Raw genomic sequence first — 23950 nt, 5'->3', positions numbered from 1 at the left:
TATTTCTACATAAGAGGATCGCTGAAATCACTGGGGGAGGAAGACAGAGAAGACAAGGAGAGACAAGCCTTGTAGTCAAGAAGTGGCCAAGTGAGACCAGAAGAAGCAAGAGTAAGAAGCTTGTGTAACTGGTTGGGGGACTTCAATTGTGGAGTTGGAAGCTTTTGTAAGTGGTTGGGGGACTTCACTTGTGAAGTGAGCAGTTTGTGAAGCTGGTTGGGGGACTTCATCTGTTGAGTCGAGAGCTTGTGTACCTGGTCGGGGGACTTCAATCGTGGAGTGCTAAGTGTGTGTAGCTAAGCAGTGGATTCTGCTTGTGAAGTCAAGAGTGAGTGGAGCTGTTGTGGGGGATCAAAAAGGAGCGCGGAGGATCAATTGTATAACAGAGCTGTCGGGGAACCAGGATTGCTTAGTATAGTTGAGAACAGCTCAGCTTAAACAACTGTTTCTTTTTCAATTGTGTGTGCTGTGCTTCTGTAAGATACAAGTTTGGTCGAAAGACACAAAAAATGGTGGTAAAACATTTCTTAATTAGGACTAGGATTAGGTTTCGAGTACATTATCCTCGGAGGGCGTTGGTATTCTCATCGTGCTTAATCGCGGCAGAAAAACCTTGGCTCAATGTCAATGTCCTGCTTTCGATTTTGTCAAGGATATTACAGAACTCGAACAGAACACCAACTTCTAGATTAATTTAGTCGACCAAACTCTTTTTGCTTAGTGTTTTTTTTCTAACAAGTGCTACCATATTACAACAAGTGCTAACCTGTTGCTAAAAAGCAATTTTTGGATACACGAACATAACGACGCACCGCTTCGTCGCCCTATAACACAGCCACCAACACCAACAAGAAACAGATTCAAACACGCGTAGAAAGGAAAGGAGTTTTGATCTAAGTCCGAACAAGATTTTTTTCACAGCTCGACCCTTTTTACAAAAGAAAATTTACCTAGAGCAGTACTAGCTTAGAAAAACAAAGGAGGGGCATCATAAGTCTTTGGTTCAGTAGGGAACAATTAAAGCTAAAGAGTTAATTTGAGGCGAACGGAAATAAAACGAAAGTAAGACAGGCCTAACAATGAGCTCAAAATTAGAAAGATTGGTATTCAGCGGGCGTGAGGATGATTTCTTGTATTTTGCTGAAGTTTGAGGCTCGTATGCACTCTTTAAAACTTGGTAAAGTTCCTAGTGGAGAAGCCAACTATCTAGATTGTGTGGCAGCTGTTAGAAATAATTCTTCGGAGGAGCAACGTAGGCAAGCTATAGAAAAAGGGAGGGAAGAACTAGAAGAGAAAAAGAAGACATTGTAGTACGAGTTAGTTCAGGCTTTAGACAAAACATCAGTTCTTTTTCTTAGACCACATAAGGGTGATGGTACTAGAGCTTGGGATGTACTGTGTAAACGCTTCAAAAGTTTTGAGAGACCCCAGCTACACAAACTGATAGCGCAATTAACTAGCCTTAGGAAGACTTCAAGTGAGAGTATAGTAGATTATCTCAACAGAGCAGATGATATGCAATACAACTTAACACTAGTAAATGAAGGAATTAGTGAAAAAATGTTTGTGTCAATAATTCTAAAAGGGCTACCGAAGGAATATGAAAATTTCGCAACACTCGTGAAATACAGCAAAGACGAGAAAACTTTAGAGGAAATAAAACGAGACCTGATAAACTTCGATAATGAAAATGTAAAAACCGAAACAGAGAGCGTATTCTTTAATAAGGAACGGAAATGTTTCAAATGCGAGAAAATGGGACATATCGCAAAAGAATGTAGGTTTAAGAAAACGATTCCTGAACAAACCAAAGCTTCTCAAATGAAATGTTTTAAGTGTGGTGAGCACGGACATATAGCTAAATTTTGTAGAAAACAACAGAAACATGAGAAAAAGTTTGTAAGTCAAAGCAGGAAAACCAACCAGAGGGGCACGCAAAATTTAGTTGAGGAGCAGAATTTAGAAGAAGAAGAAGAAGAGATCTTTTCCTTCTTTCAAACGTCGGAAAACAACCTTGCAAATGAGCTAGTTTTAGACTCAGGTGCTACCAGTCATATGATTAAAGATGAAAGTTTATTCATAGATATAGACAAGGAGTATTCTGGTACCATCACTAATGCAAACAGCAGTAAAAGTTTAATTAGTGGGAAAGGAACAGTTGAAATTAGGGTTTTGGATTCCAATGGTTTAGCGCGAAAAATAAGATTAAATAATGCGCTGCTTGTTCCCAACAACACAAGGAATCTGATATCAGTGTCAAAACTTAGAGCAACAGGCAATGAGGTCGTCTTTGGTGGGACTTTAGAAATACGAACTAAGAACGGAACAGTTTTCCCTTTCGAGGAAAGAGATAGTTTATTTATCTGGCACAACATTGATTACGGCGAGCAGTGCAACTTAGCAAATGGAGATCCCCTTAGTTTGTGGCATAAGCGTTTGGGTCATAACAATGTTGAGGACATATACAAATTAAAAGATCACGCAGTGGGGCTAAAAGTAAACGAGCATGATTTAGCAAACTGTGAAATATGTCAGCTAAATAAATCAAAGAAACTTCCAGTACCAAGAGACTCAGGAACAAGAGCAAGTGAAGTCTTAGAAATTGTTCATACCGACATATTAGGGCCCATCCAACCGGAAACGGTTGATGGTCATAGGTATGCAATAGGGTTCGTGGATAGTTTTAGCAGATATCAGAAACTATATTTTTTTGAGGACAAGGGACGAGGCCTTTGAAAAAGTTGAACAGTTCTTTGCAGACATAGGACAACCAGGAACCTTAGTTTGTGACGGTGCAGGGGAATATGTGTCAAATGACATAAAACATTTATGTAGACGAAAAGGCGTTAGGCTTGAGTTCTCGGCACCGTATACACCACAAGAAAACGGAAAGGTTGAGAGGAATTGGGGGACAATCACCCCAATGGCTAGATGTCTTTTAGAGCAGTCAGGTTTAGAAAAAGAGTATTGGCCATATGCACTTAACATGGCAAGTGAGATTAAAAGTTTTTCTTTCCATTCAGGTATTCAGAAGACACCTTTTGAGGCAATGTACAAGAAGAAACTTATCTTAGAATCAATTAAAGTGTTTGATTGTTCAGCTTTCGTTCATGTTGAAAAAAATTTTCGTGGTAAGATTGATAGAACTTCTCAAAAAGGAATATTCTTAGGGTCTTCAGACAATAGTAAGACTTATCTGGTAGGTATTCCAATTGACAAAGGGGTCTTTAAGGTTAGAAAATCTCGCAATGTAACTTTCAACGAAAACGAAATATTTATTGAAGTCAAAGAAAAGAAGAACAAGCATCATTCAGATGGTGATAGAGATTTAAACCCGGTAGCTTTCCTTGGTGAAATTGTTAACAACGAATTGCTACCTAAGTCTATTGATGAAGCAATTAGGGATAAAAACTGGTACGAGGCAATGAAGTTGGAATACAACTCATTAGTGGAAAATAAAGTTTGGGAATTGGTAGAGAACAAAGGAAATAAACCCATTGGTAGCCGCTGGCACTGCTCTTAAGTTTGGTCCTAGTGGGGAGATAACAAGGTATAAGGTAAGTTTCGTAGCAAAAGGACTTAGCCAAGTTCCAGGTCGGGATTACAACGAAACCTACTCACCAACAACACGCCTCTCAGTAATTCGAGTACTGATAAGCTACGCAGTATATAAAAACACCGAGTTAAATTAAATGGATATCAAAACAGCATACTTAAACGCTGACAGCGAAGAAGAAATCTTTATGCAACAGCCCGAAGGGTTTGAAAAGTTTGACAAGCAAGGAAATCCATTAATTTGTAAGCTAAGAAAAAGTTTATATGGATTGAAACAGTCCGGTAGAAATTGGTACTTAACAATCAAAACTTTTCTCAACCAATTAGGTTTCACACCGGCTATTCAAGATGAGTGTCTTTTTATAAAGAAAGGCGGAAATGGTATAGAGGGATTAGTGTGTCTTTGGGTAGATGATATGGTGATATTAGGATTGCAGGAAGACTTTTGTGAAAACTTTAAAAATAAAGTTTCAAGTTAGCAATTTCAAATTAGCAGTTATGGAGATCTTAGCTGGTTCTTAAATATAAAAATTGAGCGAACACAAAACGAAATTATGCTAAGCCAAGAAGCATATGTAGAAAAATTACTAGAGAAGTTTAACATGAGCGAATCAAAGACACTGGAAACACCTTTAGATGTTAGCCTGAAACTATCAAAATTAGATTCACCAGAAATAGGCAGCAATGAGCATAGAGAAATGCAATCATGTGATTATAGGGGTATAGTGGGATGTTTGAACTATTTGGCATTAACAAGTAGACCAGATATTGAGCACGCAGCCAATTTTTTGAGTTCGTTTGTTGAAAATCCTGGAAGGCGACATTGGAATGCGGCAAAAGGGTGTTTACGTTACCTAAAAGGTACAAAATCAGAGAAGATGTGATGGTTTTTAGAAAAAGTGAGAAACTGGAGTTAACAGGATTTTCAGTCTCAGATTGGGCAGGCAACATAGACAATAGAAAAAGTACAAGTGGTTTTTGTTTTAAACTTAATAATAGTTCAGGTGCAATCAGTTGGGCTAGCAAGTTACAAAAGTGTGTATCTACTTCAACAGCTGAGGCTGAGCTTAACGCCGTAGTAGAGGCCAGTAAAGAAGCAGTACATTCAGTTAACCTATAACGAGAATTAGATTTAGAAATCCAGCAGCCAGTAAACGTCTTTGTAGACCACCAAGCTTGTATTGCTCTAAGTAAAAATTCGATGAATCACGGAAAGACAAAGCACTTTTCATTAAAAGTGCACTTCGTTCGGAATTTAGTCCAAAGTCGACTATTAGAGCTAAACTACTTACCTACCGATCGCATGCCGGCAGACACACTTTTCAAAAGCATTGGGGAGGACCAAAGTATCACTTTTTCGTGATGTCCTTCTCGGAACAAACACTTAACATGATAGGAGGAGTGTTGAAAGTATAATGTTAATTGTTTAAAGTATGGAAAAATATACGTACCTCATCCACGTGCTGATTTACATCTTGGTTATTTATGAAATGAGTGAATGCAACAAGGAGCTAACACGTGCTATTTATACTAGATTTGTCCCCAACTTTTCATGTTGTTATAGGTGATATGATGACCCTTGATCTTTTAGAGAAGTAAATTATCAGAGTAACTAGCTAGTTAAAATCGGATGTCATTGAAGTCAAGGAAGTTATAAATTAAAGGTGATCACCATGAATGTAAAAGTGCGGTAGTTTCGGGTAATAAATATGGACTGAATTTCGTGTTAATCGCCAGTTGTCAACCATTATTTCTAATTTAACTATTCGTTTACAAGATTTGTCTCTGCGTTCCCATTAACCGACAACAATCACTTTTTCGCGTGATTTTGCACAAACTCTGCTTATTGTTCGCGATCTGCCAAGAAATTGTTTTGACGATCTGCCAAAAAATTGTTTTGACGATCTGCCAAAAATTCAAAGGACACTGACATACATAAAATTGATCAATGATTTTTTCTTTTACGATACTGTTCCGGGTATATTGTCAGTCGAATGTTAAAAATCATTAAATGCCGCTTAAAAGTCAGCTTTTTATGAACACGTCTTTTTCTTTTTATTGTGGATTTTTTTGGGTCTGCGATAGCTGATCCGAGATATTATTGGTCTTCTTCTTTTGTTAATTCTAAATTTTTGTCGCAAACTATGACATTACGTCAACCTCAAAATTGTGCTTGTTCATTCTTTCATGCAATTCTTTGACCGACTTGCGTGCGTCATTTAATTTTTCACATTGTAACAAAGTGTTCCGTTTTTTCTCGTGAATGTTTTGGTCACGCTTTCCTCTCTCTAATTGAATTTTGCTAGCTTAGGAGGATTGCAGGTCAAATAAATATTTATCACTATTTGAAGCTTTTGAGGTAAATTTTAAAGTCATTTAGTCTCAATCAATTAAAGGGTAGACAACAAAATCAGATTTTTCTAGTTTTTCATTGGCTTCAATGTTTTCATGTATAGTTTGAGACATATTTACAAAGCTATGACAGCTTTTTTTTGCATTTTGCTAGTTGTGTTGATGCTTTAAAACGTTTTGAGACAAATGTTCCGATGGAAGATGAGACTGGAGTTTAAATATGCAGTGGCAGGATCGTGCGATTTTTTTTTCAGAAAAGGAGAAATATATCTTGAAAAGGAACAAAAAATTCCCCAGGCAATCCATCTTTGGTTTTTTTTGGTGTTCTGTATTATCAAGGAGACGTAAGTTGTTTCCTATGCGCCAAAATAAGATAACCGCCTTAGGTTATTTTATAAAGCTATAACAGCTTTTTTTTGCATTTTGATAGTTGTGTTGATGCTTTAAAACGTTTTGAGACAAATGTTCCGATGGAAGATGAGACAGAGCTCAAGTGGCACTACCAAATGAAAAAAGCGCCAATATTGGTGTAATTTTTAAATTGCTCTAGAACGAAGTTCATAACAATTGTTGTAAACGTGTGTGTGTGTCTTTTTTATGCAAAATTTTTGCCTGATAATTTTGACTTTTCGAGTGACTTTTACGCCCTTGACTTTTTGTGTTTCGCATGATTTAAAATTCTCTCTCAATCAATTTCAAGCAGCTAAACTCAATTGGCGGCAATTTAATACTAAAAGTCAAATGAAAAATGCGTCGAAACTGTTGCCATTTTTTGAAATCTTTGTGGTATATGTTAATCTCGAATGTGGTTATTTGAAGCCCACTATTGAACTTCTTGGTCCCATTTAGGCTCCCTGTCCCCTATCCCCCAACTGAGGCAGGCTGCAATTCATTAGAGCTCCCACTAGTTGTTCGACAGCAATTCTTCGTTTAGTCTGTTATGTTTTCATTTTAAATTTTATTGGTAGTTATTGCTGTATAATTTAGTCAAAAAGACTTTCATACAAAACTTTAATGAAATCCTTATTGTGATCGATTTGAAAAATTGCGTCCCTTTAATTTGACAGAAGTTGAGACTTGTTTTGAATTCCAATTTCTCACTGTTTAAATGAAACACTGACTCTCAGGAAAGAAAGTTGAGTTATAAGAAATAGTATGAAACTGCAACGACCAGTCGTACATACGTATTCTTATTGTAGTGAACGCTGATTGGTTTTATCGTAGGCTTCCAGAACCCGATATATAGAATTCGATTCAGACTTGTCGTCATCGATCCAAAGCTGCATTTAAAGTTCGACTACTTTTCGATATCTTCCTGAATTTTTTTCCATTCAATTCCATTGATGTTCAACAGTTCCTTACCATCCTGCGGAGTCGTTTAGGCACCTCTTCTAAAACTCAGAATTTTGAATCTGAATTGCGACTCTTTAACATCATTTGTAATAGTGCTGTTGGAACAGATGGGTTTTCATTTTTTCATGAAAGCCTTGAAAACCATGAGGCTGTCTGCTGATCTCAGTTCTGCGGGTAGTTGATTCCGCATTTTTGCTCCATAGTGGTCAAAGGCCTTATAACCTATAGCAGTCTGTTTTTAAGGGCATAGAAGATTTCTGAATGTTAAAAATCATTAAATGCCGCTTAAAAGTCAGCTTTTTATGAACACGTGTTTTTGTTTTTATTGTGGATTTTTTTGGGTCTGGGATAGCTGAACCGAGATATTATTGGTCTTCTTCTTTTGTTAATTCAAAATTTTTGTTGCAAATTACGACATTACATCAACCTAAAAATTGTGCTTGTTCATTCTTTCATGCAATTCTTTGACCGACTTGCGTGCGTCATTTAATTTTTCACATTGTAACAAAGTGTTCTGTTTTTTCTCGTGAATGTTTTGGTCACGCGTTCCTCTCTCTCTAAGTGAAATTTGCTAGCTTAGGAGGATTCCAGGTCAAATAAATATTTCTCGCTATTTGAGGGTTTTGAGGTAAATTTTAAAGTCATTTAGTCTCAATCAATTAAAGGGGTGACAACAAAATCAGATTTTTCTAGTTTTTCATAGGCTTCAATGTTTTCATTTATAGTTTGAGACATATTTACAAAGCTTTTTATTTACAGCTTTTTTGCATTTCGCTAGTTGTGTTGGTGCTTTAAAACGTTTTGAGATAAATGTTCCGATGGAAGATGAGACTGGAGTTTAAATATGCAGTGGCAGGATCGTGCGATTTTTTTTCAGAAAAGGAGAAATATATCTTGAAAAGGAACAAAAAATCCCCCAGGCAATCCATCTTTGGTGTTTTGGCGTTCTGTAATATCACGGAGACGTATGTTGTTTCCTATACGCCAAAATAAGATAACCGCCTTAGGTTATTTTATAAAGCTATAGCAGCTTTTTTTGCATTTCGCTAGTTGTGTTGATGCTTTAAAACTTTGAGACAATTGTTCCGATGGAAGATGAGACAGAACCCAAGTGGCACTACCAAATGAAAGAAAGCGCCCAAATTGGTGTAATTTTTTAATTGCTCTTGAGCGAAGTTCATAGCAATTATTGTAAACGTGTGTGTCTTTTTTATGCAAAATTTTTGCCTGACAATTTTGACTTTTCGAGTGACTTTTACTCACTTGACTTTTTGTGTTTTGCGTGATCTAAAATTCTCTCTCAATCACAATTTCAAGCAGCTAAACGCAATTGGAGGCAATTTAATACTAAAAGTCAAATGAAAAGTGCGCCGAAACTGTTGCCATTTTTTGAAGTCTTAATAGTGTTATATGTTAACCTCTCATTTGGTTATTTGAAGCCCACTTTTGTCTCATTTAGGCTCCCTGTCCCCCTCCCCCGACTGAGGCAGGCTGCAATTCATTAGAGCTCCTACTAGTTGTTCGACAGCAATTCTTCGTTTAGTCTGTTATGTTTTCATTTTAACTTTTTTTGGTAGTGATTGCGGTATAATTTAGTCAAAAAGACTTTCATACAAAACTTTCATGAAATCCTTATTGTGATCGATTTGAAAAATAAAATGAAACTGCAACGACCAGTCGTTTATACGTATTCTTATTGTAGTGAACGCTGATTTTGTTTTATCGGAGGCTTCCAGAACCGATATATAGAATTCGATTCAGAATTGTCATCGATCCAAAGCTGCATTTAAAGTTCGACTATTTTTCGATAATTTCCTGAATTTTTTTTCCATTCAATTCCATTGGTGTTCAACAGTTCCTTACCATCTTGCGGAGTTGTTTATGCACTCCTTCTAAAACTCAGAATTTCGAATCTGAATTGCGACTCTTTAACTCATTTGTTAGTGCTGTTGGAACAGATGGGTTTTCCTTTTCATGAAAATCATGAGGCTGTCTGCTGATCTCAGTTCTGCGGGTAGTTGATTCCACATTTTTGCTCCATAGTGGTCAAAGGCCTTACAACCAATAGCGGTCCGTTTTTAAGGGCCTGGAAGATTTCTGAAGTCGGAGGATCTCTTTCCAATTTCAAATTAGAAAACTCTGAAGTAAGGAGGTAGAAGTTATCCGTTGAGGAGAGCTTTGTAAACGAAACGCAACACCTTGATTTTCACTCTCTGCTGTATTGTTCGCCAGTGAAGGTCGTACATGTGAAGCACTAGGGCAGAGACCATAAATAAAGCGGCAACTATAATTTTGTACTTTCTGAAGTTTATATAAGTTTTTTTTGCGCACACTCCAGCAAGCAAACAGTTGCAATAGTCCGGTCTACTTAGTACACAAAATCTTTTAAGCATATGTCGACTTTCAAGATCCAAAAACTTCATATTATTCAGTTTTTGCAGTTGATTATAGAAGGAAGAAGTAACTGCTGTTATATTTTTCCAGTAGTTTAAGCTATCGTCAAGAAAAACCCCCATAGATTTCAACTCCGATTTTATGTCAACTGTTTCGTTTAGCACTTTGACGCGTTTCCAAGAAAATGTTGATCTGACTGTTTTCATTAGGACTAGTTCGGTTTTGTCTGGATGGTATTTCAGCCCTGCTGAGGCAAACCAATTGGAGAGAATATCAAGTAGCCGTTCCAAATTGTCTTGAATAGCTTGATTGTCAAATTTGCATTCGAAACATAGAAGGGTGTCGTCGGCATACATCTGGTACATTAATTCATTTACAGCATGTAAGTCACAAAAAGGTGTTAGAAACACGTTAAAAGGAACAGGGCCCAATATTGAACCTTGGGGAACACCACTGGTCAGATACTTAGGCTTTGAAAGAGGAGATTCAATAAGCACACTTAGTGGTCTCTGATACAGGTAATATTCCAACCATGTTAATACTGTTCCAGTATTTCCAAAGCGATTGTAACAGACATTTCAAAGAAGCTGGTGGTTAATGGTATCGAAGGTGGTTCACAGCCTTATACTCAATAATTCGTTTTCCTCCAAGTGAGACGTAAATTGTGTATGTACCACTTTTTAAAAAACTTTCAAAAAAGTAGGTTCTGAGAAGTCTATAGTTACTAAGTATTTCCACATCCAATGACTCCTGAGTTTTGGCTTGACAACCGCATGTTTAAACCGACTTGAAAAAACCCCAGTGGTAAGCGACAACACATGTAACCAAAGGTTGCACAATTGTTTAAGAGCACATGTAGGGAGAGGATCATTGAAAGATGATGCAATTGAAAGACTAAGTACAACCTCTCGCTAAAATTTTAGATCAATTGAAGTAAAATTCGTTAACTGAAACTGACACTTTGACGGGAAGATTCACGTCCACATTTAAACTGATTTGTATTTTTGCCACTTTGTCACTAAACTAATCGTTAAATGATTCTGCTAAACAATCATCTGAGGTAAAAGAAGTAGAAATCTAGTATTTCCAGAAATAAGTTTGTTGACTAGTCGAAATCGTTCTTTCCTTGTCGTTTTATTCAAATAACTGATTTTATTGCAGTAAACGATTGTTTTTTCTTTTATGAGTTTTCTGTACAAAGTCATAATAGTTTTGTACTCTGTCAAAAATATGGGGGAGCTGTCCTTACGTTTCTGTCTTTCATATTTACGTTTCTTGCATTTCAATTTTGGTTGCATTTCAAAAGTGGTTGTCAAAAAATAAGCATTTTCTAACTTCGGCTCTTTTAATCTGAAAAGTAGCATAGTAATCACAGATATTTTCAATTTAGTTCATTTTTATAGAGCAAAAGTTGTCATGACTTTCAGGTGGATAAACAAGAGAAAAGTCCAGAGAGGTTGAGAGATCATGTTCAAGACTAATGAAATTGACATTATTCCAATTACGATTTTAAAATTTGGATTTTTTGTTTGGTAATGTAGTTTTCAAAAAGAACGTTATTTGACGGTGGTCTGAGAACTTGATAGCCAATTTATGAGAACGTCATGGCCAAATTATCTCGATTTTAATGTCACGGTTTTAAGCAATTTAAAAAAAGTTTTAGTTTCTTTGAAATTGGTCATTTTTTATTGGTTTCTCCAGCCTCAAGAGCCAATGAACCTCCTCTAGGTTTTGATAATAGGTTATCGAATGGTGTCTAAATGTAATATAATGTTTTTCAAGATTTTAATTTCGCGAATTTGGCAATTTTTAAGAAAATGTTTGCAATTTTTTCAAGTTTTTTTCAATATTTTCGAATTTTTTTGAATTGTGTATTTGGTACCGCGGGCCAGGGATCTCCTCCAAAGTTGATAAGAAGCTGCTGCACAGTTTCTAGAGTGAATGGAATGGTTATCAAGTGTATAATGTCTCGAGTCTTGGCAATTTTTTCGAAAAATTTTAATTATCGAATTTTCGAAAAATTTATATGTTCCAAGTTTATGGATCTTTATGAGCCAGTGAAACTTTTTAAGGCTTGAAAAGGGATACTGAATAGTCTCTCGAGGCAATGAAATGGTTCTGAAGATGTTAATTTTACGAATTGTAGCAACATCTTGTTAAAATTTGTAATTGTTTTTTTGAGTTTTTTTGTCCTTTTTTGAGTTCAACGATCATTACTGGCCAACAAAACTTTTTAGGTCTTGCTGATGGGTTACATGACAGCACTCCAGAGACGAAAATTGGTTTCAAACATGTTTTTACTGAGAAATCTGGAAAGTTTTTTCAATTTGTACTTTCAGTTTTTCTATATTTAATTACTAACGATGCTAGAAAACTAGAAGTTGGAGTCGAATATTATCATGCAAAATATTCCTAGCTCTCTCTCTCTCTCTCTCTCTCTCTCTCTCGCTGTTGGTTGGGGTTTCTTTCCTTCTCTTTCTCGTTCACGTTTTATCTCTCGCAAACTCCATCTCTCTCGCTCTCTCTCTTTTCTTAACTCTTTTGTTGATGCCGCATTTCAGCTGCTGTTATGTGGCGTGATGTCATCATCTATTACCCTCACCTCACTCCTCTTCATTAAAGCTAAAGCTAGCCTCACCAAACCGTAGCTAGCTACTGACGAAGCCAACCGCTCGCCGGTCGTTTGAGAGCTATTCGCCCGACGTTAGTCGGTTATGTTTAATAGACGCCCTCATCTTCTCAGCTGGCTATTATAGCGCTCCTATTTTTTTTACTTCGTCGCTTTACTTTTTTTCGTTACTTTTTTTCGCTTTACCCATTTTTCCGCTTTTTCGACATTTTGCGTGAAATCTTTTTGACTTCTCTAGGCTAGTTTCTCTCTTCTCTCATTCTGCTAAAAGTGATTTTGAACATCAGTTGCTCAGCAAAGCAGTTCAAAATGAAAAGAGTCAGTATGAAGAAATCAAAGCCAGAAATAGAAACGGTATAAAGCCCCTTTTAAGATGCCCGGTACTTGAACTTTGCTCTCATAAGTTTTAGTTACTCTCTATAATGCTTATTGGTATTGATACTAGACCCTGTAGCTTCTCACTGAGAGACAGGAGTATGTTCAATTACAAAATGACATCAAAATAAATCGCACTTAAAAATGTTTTTTTATACAAAAATCATTTTTTGTTGATATTTCCTTTTCTTTCAATCCCAATAGAGTTATGGGAATCAACGGCGGCTGTTTTCCGGCAATCTGCCGGGTATGTTTGTTTGTTTTAACTAAGGGTCGCTACTTTGCACGATTAGTGCACTGGTAATTATCATGAACTGCAGTTTTCTAGTAACTATGTTTGCTTTAGTTTCGGCTAAAATGTGTTGGCTGATTTATATGTCGGCAAATTTACCGCCCTCGATCTCATTGAATGATTTTAGGCTGATGAGCTGCTCGGCGCTGCTGGAAGAGGAAAATATCTCGGTGGTACCTTGTCCAAGCTGTGGGAGGAAGCTCTCGAACTACAAAATGAAGTGCCATCAGAACAGCCGGTTCCGGACGCATCTCTCGCGGGAATGAGCATTGAAGCCATGAGAGAGCAAGCGTCGGCTAATGCTTCACGAAATGTAACCAATCCTTTGAGCAATTCTTCACGTCAAATTGCAGAACAGACACCAAACGATCCTGTTGATCCCATGCAATTAGGCGATCCTAAGATGCTTGATTTTAATAATACCACGGATATGTCAAAATCGATTGTTGAAAACGAAACGTTGCGGACTATTCCAGAGGTTCGAGAAACTTCGGGAATTATTGACCCTGTTATTCCAGTTGACATCTCTATGCCGCCGCCAGCACCAGTTAATACCACGAAAACATTTGACATCAGCCTGGATCTCGATAGCAGTCTGTCAATGAACAACAATGACGAAAAAGTAATGGAAGCAATTGGCAAAGGTATCCAAAAGATAAGAGAGGAAAACGATAATGAAAATATCAATGTCGATTCGGTTCTCTTCAGCCAAATTTGTGCACCTGGAACGTGCAAGAAACGCTTAGCGTGTCGTACGTTCTACTCACTGCTAAATCTGGCCAAAATGGAGAAAATTTGTGTGAAACAACCCAAAATGTCGGAAGCTAGAAGGATCCGAGATCCAATTTATGTTCAAGTTCTTTGAAAAACGTTATCGAAGTTAAAAACTTCGACAAAGGCAAAATTTGAGTGTCTGATTCACAAGACCACAATATGTTCGAGTCGTTTATTTTCATTGTTTTGGTTTATTGTTGTGTTTGATGTTTGTTAAAGTTGATTTTGCTCCATTGTTTAAATTATTTGTTTAAGTTCAAGATGTTCTACAAGTTGATGTTACTTATTTCAAGTTGGATTTTGATGTTGTTGCATTTTTAGCGCTTTTGAAAAGTGATTGGAAAGCTTTCAGCAATTATGTCGAGCCAATTTTGTATTACTGTAACCAAGTTATAAATATACTCTTTTGAATTGAAATTGCGTTAACTCTTTTTGAACTTTTAGTTAACATTTTTAATGGCTGTTCCAATGGCATAATCCGAAAAGAATTTAATTTGGGTTATTATTTGTTGAGCATGTTATTTTCTTGTATTCTCTTTAGTTTTGTTTGTTGCCTGGTGAAAAAATATATATAATTCCGAAATACGCTGATATTGCTAAACATTTTGGGTGAAGGCTGTGTTGAGATTGCTGTTTTCAATTTGATATTTAGATGTGTTTTCTAAAAGATAATACGTAAGCTTGGTATTATCGTTTTATGGCGTCATCAATCAAGCTGCATGTTATTTGGTGTTGTGTGTCATCAAATTTTCCCGCAAACTTTAAAATTGCATTCAATTTTTGTACGACCGTCGCAGAAAGATTAATCGCACTTATTTTGTTTCAACCATCTATGATTGTTCTCAACCAAAGTTTGCAGCAATTTTTCGGTGTAATTGGACTTTTTCAGACGCATTTTTTTGTGAAATAAGTCGGCTATAGGGGTTTTATTCTAAAATACTCACATTTTAAAGGACTATATAAATAATTGATTGGATTATTTTCGTCCAATCACTTTTCACGTACATTTTCTTTGTGAAATATTGACAAATGTCACGCCAACTCAAACTATCGACAAAGAGCCACATGAATAATTACTCTCTGACAAAGTTTGGAGCAATTATTGTACAAGTGTTGGTCTTTTTATGGGAAGTTTTGATTCACCGTTTGCGAGCTTTTCATTTTTTGAGTGGTCTTCGTTGCTCTAGTTCTGAAAGATAGTTAGTTTGTAAAAGCGATTGTCATTGAAGTAAAGCAAAGGCATTGTGGCTGAGGGGTTAAGTTGTCAGTGCCAGACGAGGTCAATGTTCGTTTTTTTGTGCCCATAACACATTTGTAAGTTACACCCTTTCTGAGGTAAATTGATCCCGCCTGTCGTTTGAAAGCAATTCATCCGACGTTGGTCGGTTTATATTTTATCTTTATTAAGAGCCACGATCGGATAGTGAGGCTATTTATTAGTCTCATCCTGGTTTTTTACAAACTTCAAAGAATGTGAATTGCTTGCACATTTTGATGATTAATTGCTCTTGAACGAAGTTCATAGCAATTATTGTAAACGTGTGTCTTTTTTATGCAAAATTTTCGCTTGACAATTCTGACTTTTCGAGTGACTTTTGCGCCCCTGACTTTTTGCGTTTCGCGTGATCTTAAGTTCTCTCTCAATCACAATTTCAAGCAGCTGATTTCAATTGGCGGCAATTCAATACTAAGTCAAATGAAAAGTGCGCCGAAACTGGTGCCATTTTTTACTTTAAATCTTAATAGTGGTATTTGTTAACCTCTAATGTGGTTATTTGAAGCCCACTTTTGAACTTCTTACTCCCATTTAGTTACCCCTTCCTCCTTCCTCACCCCACCCGACTGAAGCAGGCTGCAATTGATTAGAGCTCCCACTAGTTGTTCGAGAGCAATTCTTCCGACGTTTAGTCGGTTATCTTAAGTAATTATATTAGTCCTGCGGTCTTCTTTGTGCAGTTTTTTGGCTTGACCGATTTTTTTGTCTGACGTTTTTTTTTTTGGTCCTCAGAAACGGGGTATACATGGAAAAGCGCGGAGGGTATCAAGTGGCTGAGCAGCTCTCTTAGAGCCTTCCGCCTTACTGGTGTCTAATGAGATTCACCAAGTTCAACTTTTTCGTGATATGAAGGGCGGCTCATTATCTTTAAAGTTTGGCCCATTCCATAGAGCATTATGTGCATCTTTATAAGAAAAGGCTGCTTATACAAACAAATGAATCCGTAGGAAGCCACTAACCCCATTGGCAAGACTACACATGTAACGGATATCTTGTGCACTTTAAAAGTGCTAGAAAACGTTTCAAAATTTGTAAAACCATATTATTTTTGCTCATTGGTTTAGATATGTTCAGTTGGGTTTCTCTCCAACGTCAAAGGGACATGTCATTATTGTGACAATATGGCAAGACGTCGAAAAGAGGCACGTAAATGAACAAAATTTTTTTTTGTATAAATTCAGTAACAAATAAATTCATTAAAAAGCCGCTCAACAGCTCAGTTTTGATTTTACTAGAAAGAAAAAAGCCCTTCCAAGAGACCGAGCTAGTAGTTGACAGAAAAATAATTAAATAAGGAGGAAGTTAAAAATTTTGTTTTTGAAGTCACCAGCCAATAAGTACCAACTGAAAGCATTAGATGTTTCACTTAAGGCAGCTAATTAGACTTTATAAAATCAGACTATTATGTTCTAAGAATACATACTTGACTAAAGTCCAGGTAAAACTAAAGTCACGAAAAATTTTACGAAAACTTAGTTTCGCAGCTATGAAAACAGCTTTTTCTGAAAATAAAATGTATGTTCATTGGGCCCCATTTGAGCGTACACGTACACGAGATCTGTAATTTGTTTATCCTTGGTATGAAAATTAATTTTTCTGTATTTTAGAAGAAAAAAAAATAACCAAATGGATTTACATAAAGCAGCGCCCAATGCAATTGGAGTCCTTTTGTTTGTGTAATTCAACGATGAGTCCAAAGCTGGCCTTTCTGTCGCTGCGCGTCTATTAAAAACACGTAATTGGTCCGAATCTTTGCGCAATACATAATTTCAACAATCTTAAGTGGCAATATCATGGCAATTGACATCAATGTTCACAAAATTATAAGCCTCAATAACTCTTTGTGGAAGAAACTGAAATTAAACGAAATTATTTACTCAAAATTCTACGCTTAAAGGGCTTTCTACTGATACCATTCTCAAGTCTCTACAAAGAATTTATCGGTCGGCGAAAATTGGCTGAACAAAAGAAACAGTTAAGCATAAAGTTACCACCCCCCTAAGGTTTGGGTCGGAACAAATAGGTAAAATGAATTCACTCTTTGAGTTCACTGTATTATGTGTTTATGTTCATGGTTTTCCCCAGACAAATTTTGTGCAAAAATTGATCGGATAAAAATAGTACAGAAAACGTTTTGGTCTTAACAATTCGATTGTTATCACCGTCCCCCCCCCAAGGTGCGGTCGGAACAAATATGTAAAATGAATTCACTCTTTGAGTTCACGGTATTATATGTTTATGTTCATGGTTTTCCCCAGACAAATTTTGTGCAAAAATTGAATGGATAAAAATAGTACAGAGAACGTTTTGGTCTTAGCAATTCGATTATTAGATCTTCTTAATTGCAACCTACAATGAAAATGATAAATTAAATTTCCAAATTTTCCAGATAAAACAAACTGCAAAAGTTTTATTTCATGTTCAGTTACTATATTTTTTTTATACAGTAATTTCATGATAATAACTTATTGAAGTCACGAAATACAAATAGTTTTTTGCTCTTTTCCTTCAGTTTTTAATTTAGAATCTTTCTCTGACCGAAAAATAATTAAATAAGGAGGAAGTTAAAAATTTTGTTTTTGAAGTCTTGAAGTCAGCAGCCAATAAGTACCAACTGAAAGCATTAGATGTTTCACTTAAGGCAGCTAATTAGACTTTATAAAATTAGACTATTATGTTCTAAGAATACATACTTGACTAAAGTCCAGGTAAAACTAAAGTCACGAAAAATTTTACGAAAACTTAGTTTCGCAGCTATGAAAACAGCTGTTTTCTGAAAATAAAATGTATGTTCATTGGGCCCCATTTGAGCGTACACGTACACGAGATCTGTAATTTGTTTATCCTTGGTATGAAAATTAATTTTTCTGTATTTTAGAAGAAAAGAAAAATAAAAAATAACCAAATGGATTTACATAAAGCAGCGCCCAATGCAATTCGAGTCCTTTTGTTTGTGTAATTCAACGATGAGTCCAAAGCTGGCCTTTCTGTCGCTGCGCGTCTATTAAAAACATGTAATTGGTCCGAATCTTTGCGCAATACATAATTTCAACAATCTTAAGTGGCAATATCATGTCAATTGACATCAATGTTCACAAAATTATAAGCCTCAATAACTCTTTGTGGAAGAAACTGAAATTAAACGAAATTATTTACTCAAAATTCTACGCTTAAAGGGCTTTCTACTGATACCATTCTCAAGTCTCTACAAAGAATTTATCGGTCGGCGAAAATTGGCTGAACAAAAGAAACAGTTAAGCATAAAGTTACCACCCCCCTAAGGTTTGGGTCGGAACAAATAGGTAAAATGAATTCACTCTTTGAGTTCACTGTATTATGTGTTTATGTTCATGGTTTTCCCCAGACAAATTTTGTGCAAAAATTGATCGGATAAAAATAGTACAGAAAACGTTTTGGTCTTAACAATTCGATTGTTATCACCGTCCCCCCCCCCAAGGTGCGGTCGGAACAAATATGTAAAATGAATTCACTCTTTGAGTTCACGGTATTATATGTTTATGTTCATGGTTTTCCCCAGACAAATTTTGTGCAAAAATTGAATGGATAAAAATAGTACAGAGAACGTTTTGGTCTTAGCAATTCGATTATTAGATCTTCTTAATTGCAACCTACAATGAAAATGATAAATTAAATTTCCAAATTTTCCAGATAAAACAAACTGCAAAAGTTTTATTTCATGTTCAGTTACTATATTTTTTTTATACAGTAATTTCATGATAATAACTTATTGAAGTCACGAAATACAAATAGTTTTTTGCTCTTTTCCTTCAGTTTTTAATTTAGAATCTTTCTCTGACCGTTGCGACTCCGTAGTGTGTCTTTTCTCCTACTGTCGTCCAAAACCTTTGCGCTCTCCTTTTCAAGTCTTTTTGGTTAATTTTCTGCGCAATTTTTGGCGGAGTCAATTTTTTGTTTTCCTTTGATGGTTTGATTTTGTTCTTCTTCAAAGTCTGAGTCTTTGACGTTTCTTTGGGAAGCGTGTCGATTGCTTTTGAAGTTGAACTGGTTGGGCCTGCGAAGCTGGTTTGCAAAGGTAGTGTAAATTCCTCAAAGTCAAAAAGTTTCTGAAACATTTCCATCTTGTCTAGAGCGGATCCCCAACGTAGCATTTTCTGGACAAACATTTTTGATTCCAGATCCTCTTTCTCCTCGTGGTCCTTCATTTCGGCAAGTTTTTGGGAAGTTGTCTCAGATTTGACTGAGAGGTCTGATATTTTGTCCTCGACGGTGTTGGCATTTTTGTCGATATCCCGAAATTGGGTCCCAATGTAGTTCTGTATGTATCGGGTCTGAAGCTGGACTTGTCGGAGCTTTTCAATTTTGGCGTTCAAAACATCCAGCTGTGTTTGAAAAATTCCTGCTGATGAAGTCTGCATTTTGTTTCTGTAAAGCGGCGTGTTTGATTTGAACGTGTGTTATGCTTAAAATAAAATTTGATTGTTTAATGCGTAGAATTAAACAAATTTTCTTTTTCAACTCAATACAACGAAAATGAATTCAAACAGCGAATTTGAATGTATTTGCTAAAACTTTTAATACAACAAAATTGAATTCAAACAGCGAGTTAATTGTATTGGTCAATTTTTAAAATCAAAGAAATGAACATTCGCGTGATAATTAATTGAATAAGTATTTTAAAGCTTTTTTTGAAAGTTGAGAAAATCGTGATCTAAATTTATCGTTACGCGATTGGCAAATATTCATGTTGGCCAGTCTTTTTTATCTCAATTGTCTGAAAATAAAGAGGTAAGTGTATGTTAAAATTCATGTAGTCAATTTTTTTGTAATCGTGTTCAGAAAACGTCACTTTACGATCTTTTGATCTTGAAAATATAAAAAAATTATTGTGACCTCTAGTTGTTAGCTTTATTTAGCATGAGATATATATTGCAAGTTATACCAGAGTACAAGATACGCTAGTTATTTTTGTTGATATTCTTCGAATAAACTGACTAGACATTCAAAGTACGGTATGTTAGTGGTGTGTACAAAAGAGGCGTTTACGGTTGTGACAAGAAAAGGTTGTTGTGTCAGCCGTGTAAAAGAATGTGTTCGAGTGGGGTGGGGGGGGGGGTTTAATCTGATTGCGGAATTTATGTTTGTTGGTCTGTCGTTTTCAACCGGTCTTCGAGTCATTTTTATTACAAGCAGTATTAATGATATTAATAATTGATAACCTTTCAGACGGGTAAAGTGCGTGTTTTGCTGTTTTGACCCCTCCTGAGGTGCCGTTGTTAGTTTTCCACATTACATAGTATTTAAAATAAAGAACTACAAACTTTGTATGATGGCAATGAGCCAGGGGGGCTGAGATTTTAACTAGAAATCTCTCTAGATTTGGATTCGATTTAATCTTAAGTATACATGATTATTTACAGATATAACTGTCGAGTACATTGTTGATTTTACTCATACGACTGCATACTCAAAAATGTCTGGACGCGGAAAAGGTGGAAAGGGTCTTGGAAAAGGAGGTGCCAAACGTCACCGAAAAATCCTGAGAGATAACATCCAAGGAATCACCAAACCCGCCATTCGTCGTTTGGCGAGAAGAGGAGGTGTGAAAAGAATCAGTGGTCTGATATACGAAGAAACGCGGGGTGTATTGAAGAACTTTCTAGAAGGTGTGATTCGTGATGCAGTGACGTATACTGAGCACGCAAAACGAAAGACGGTCACAGCTATGGACATTGTATATGCTTTGAAGAGACAGGGGCGAACATTGTACGGTTTCGGAGGATAAACGATGCGTCAAAGTTAAAGCAATAGGCTTTCGAACTTCTCAACGAGTGTCCAATAGACTCTAACTTGATTTTTTTGAGTTCAAACAACAATCTACATATGTTTCTTCTATATAACCTCAACAAATTTTTAATAGTATGAGTGAAGACCTGTTTGTTTAAAGACCATTCAGAACTAAACACAATCAATTTTAGTAATTGGTTTCCTTCATTGAAGCTGGTTATTTATATTGTGCAATGCATTAAAAGTATGTCCTGTTATGTCAAAATGCAATGTCGATGCCTCAAATGGTATGGTTGACACTTTGCACATTGATGTTTAGTATAGTGTTAGATGTTTTATAAATGACAACAAAGTCAAATTGATCTATCAAATTTGGTCTTTTATCTGATGAATAAGAGTTGGACCACGGATAGACCTTTGATTATGTTTCTCACAACCATGTCTCATTTTTCACAAAGTTATTTTACTTTTGGCTCCACGGGGTGCTTCATTAGCATTTTTCAGAAAATTTGGTTTTGTCTCAACGGGGTCTTTCACTAGAAATTTTCACAAAATTTACTTTCGGCTCTACGGGGTCCTTCTCTAGTATTTTTCAGAAAATTTAGTTTCGACTCTACGGGGTCCTTCTTTAGCATTTTTCACAAAACTTACTTTCAGCTCTACGGGGTCCTTCACTAGCATTTTTCACAAAATTTACTTGGCTCTACGGTGTCCTTCACAAGCATTTTTCACAAAATTTTTTTTCGTTTCTTCGGGGTCCTTCAATAGCATTCTTCACAAAATTTACTTTTGACTCTACGGTGTCCTTCACTAGCATTTTTCACAAAACTTACTTTCGGCTCTACGGGGTCATTCACTAGCATTTTTCACAAAATTGACTTGGCTCTACGGGGTCCTTCACAAGCATTTTCCATAAAATTTACTTTTGTCTCTTCGGGGTCCTCCACTAGCATTTTAAAGAACGTTTACTTTTGGCTTTACGGGGTCCTTCACTAGCATTTTCCCAAAAATTTAGTTTTGGGTCTGCTGGGTCGTTCACTACAATTTTTCACAAAATTTACTTTCATCTCTTCGGGGTCCTTCATTAGCCTTTTTCACAATTTATTTTCGGCTCTATGGGGTCCTTCATTAGCATTTTCCGGAAAATTTAGTTTCGACTCTACGGGGTCTTTCACTTGAATTTTTCACAAAATTTACTTTCGGCTCTACGGGGTCCTTCACTAGCTTTTTCCAGAAAATTTAGTTTCCACTCTACGGGGTCCTTCACTAGCATTTTTCACAAAACTTGCTTTCAGCTCTACGGGGTCCTTCACTAGCATTTTTCACAAAATTGACTTGGCTCTACGGGGTCCTTCACAAGCATTTTCCATAAAATTTACTTTCGTCTCTTCGGGGTCCTTCACTAGCAATTTAAAGAACGTTTACTTTTGGCTTTACGGGGTCCTTCACTAGCATTTTCCCAAAAATTTAGTTTTGGGTCTGCTGGGTCGTTCACTACAATTTTTTACAAAATTTACTTTTATCTCTTCGGGGTCCTTCATTAGCCTTTTTCACAAAATTTATTTTCGGCTCTACGTGGTCCTTCATTAGCAGTTTCCAGAAAATTTAGTTTTGACTGTACGGGATCTTTCACTAGAATTTTTCACAAAATTTACTTTCGACTCTACGGGGCCCTTCACTAGCATTTTTTTTCAAAACTTACCTTCAGCTCTACGGGGTCCTTCACTAGTATTTTTCACAAAATTTACTTGGTTTTACGCGGTCCTTCACAAGCATTTTTCACAAAATTTATTTTCGTTTCTTCGGGGTCCTTCAAAAGCATTCTTCGCAAAATTTACTTTTGACTCTACGGTGTCCTTCACTAGCATTTTTCGCAAAATTGACTTGGCTCTACGGGGTCCTTCACAAGAATTTTCCACAAAATTCACTTTCGTCTCTTCGGGTCCTTCACTAGCATTTTAAAGAACGTTTACTTTTGGCTTTACGGGGTCCTTCACTATCATTTTCCCAAAAATTTAGTTTCGGGTCTGCTGGGTCGTTCACTACAATTTTTCACAAAATTTACTTCATCTCTTCGGGGTCCTTCATTAGCCTTTTCCGCAAAATTTATTTTCGGCTCTATGGGGTCCTTCATTAGCATTTTCCAGAAAATTTAGTTTCGACTCTACGGGGTCTTTCACTAGAATTTTTCACAAAATTTACTTTCGGCTCTACGGGGTCCTTCACTAGCATTTTTCACAAAATTTACTTGGCTCTACGGGGTCCTTCACAAGCATTTTTCACAAAATTTACTTTCGTTTCTTCGGGGTCCTTCAATAGCATTCTTCACAAAATTTACTTTTGACTCTACGGTGTCCTTCACTAGCATTTTTCACAAAACTTACTTTCGGCTCTACGGGGTCCTTCACAAGCATTTTCCATAAAATTTACTTTCATCTCTTCGGGGTCCTTCATTAGCCTTTTTCACAATTTATTTTCGGCTCTATGGGGTCCTTAATTAGCATTTTCCAGAAAATTTAGTTTCGACTCTACGGGGTCTTTCACTAGAATTTTTCACAAAATTTACTTTTGGCTCTACGGGGTCCTTCACTAGCATTTTTTTTCAAAAGTTACCTTCAGCTCTACGGGGTCCTTCACAAGTGTTTTTCACAAAATTTACTGGGCTTTACGCGGTCCTTCACAAGCATTTTTCACAAAATTTACTTTGGTTTCTTCGGGGTCCTTCAAAAGCATTCTTCGCAAAATTTACTTTTGACTCTACGGTGTCCTTCACTAGCATTTTTCACAAAATTGACTTGGCTCTACGGGGTCCTTCACAAGAATTTTCCACAAAATTTACTTTCGCCTCTTCGGGGTCCTTCACTAGCATTTTAAAGAACGTTTACTTTTGGCTTTACGGGGTCCTTCACTAGCATTTTCCCAAAAATTTAGTTTTGGGTCTGCTGGGTCGTTCACTACAATTTTTCCCAAAATTTACTTCATCTCTTCGGGGTCCTTCATTAGCCTTTTCCGCAAAATTTATTTTCGGCTCTATGGGGTCCTTCATTAGCATTTTCCAGAAAATTTAGTTTCGACTCTACGGGGTCTTTCACAAGAATTTTTCACAAAATTTACTTTCGGCTCTACGGGGTCCTTCACTAGCATTTTTCGCAAAGTTGACTTGGCTCTACGGGGTCCTTCACAA

The 23950-nt window shown here is 36.5% G+C and overlaps 2 protein-coding genes across 2 annotated transcripts in view; both read left to right on the top strand.

The window, feature by feature from the left end:
* Positions 1-14155, top strand: part of LOC142353533 (uncharacterized) — a 40527-nt gene extending 26372 nt beyond the window's left edge. Inside the window, exon 4 of the mRNA XM_075405792.1 lies at positions 13078-14155. Coding sequence (XP_075261907.1) covers positions 13078-13815 — 738 coding nt within the window. The 3' untranslated portion in view covers positions 13816-14155. The remainder of the gene's footprint in view (positions 1-13077) is intronic.
* A 6243-nt stretch (positions 14156-20398) lies between these two features.
* LOC142353548 (histone H4) lies at positions 20399-21141 on the top strand. Its single transcript, XM_075405809.1, has one exon. It carries the CDS (start codon positions 20453-20455, stop codon positions 20762-20764), a length of 312 nt encoding a protein of 103 aa, XP_075261924.1. The 5' UTR covers positions 20399-20452; the 3' UTR covers positions 20765-21141.
* The last annotated feature ends 2809 nt before the right edge of the window (positions 21142-23950 follow it).

The sequence above is a fragment of the Convolutriloba macropyga genome, chromosome 14, assembly GCF_964194025.1.
Source record: "Convolutriloba macropyga chromosome 14, txConMacr16.3, whole genome shotgun sequence".
In the NCBI taxonomy this organism is placed as follows: Eukaryota; Metazoa; Xenacoelomorpha; order Acoela; family Convolutidae; genus Convolutriloba; species Convolutriloba macropyga.
This window is presented reverse-complemented; position numbering and strand designations above follow the sequence as displayed.

Bases quoted from the DNA above. Each gene is read 5' to 3' on its own strand.
- LOC142353548 (XM_075405809.1), top strand. From the start codon at position 20,453: ATGTCTGGACGCGGAAAAGGTGGAAAGGGTCTTGGAAAAGGAGGTGCC.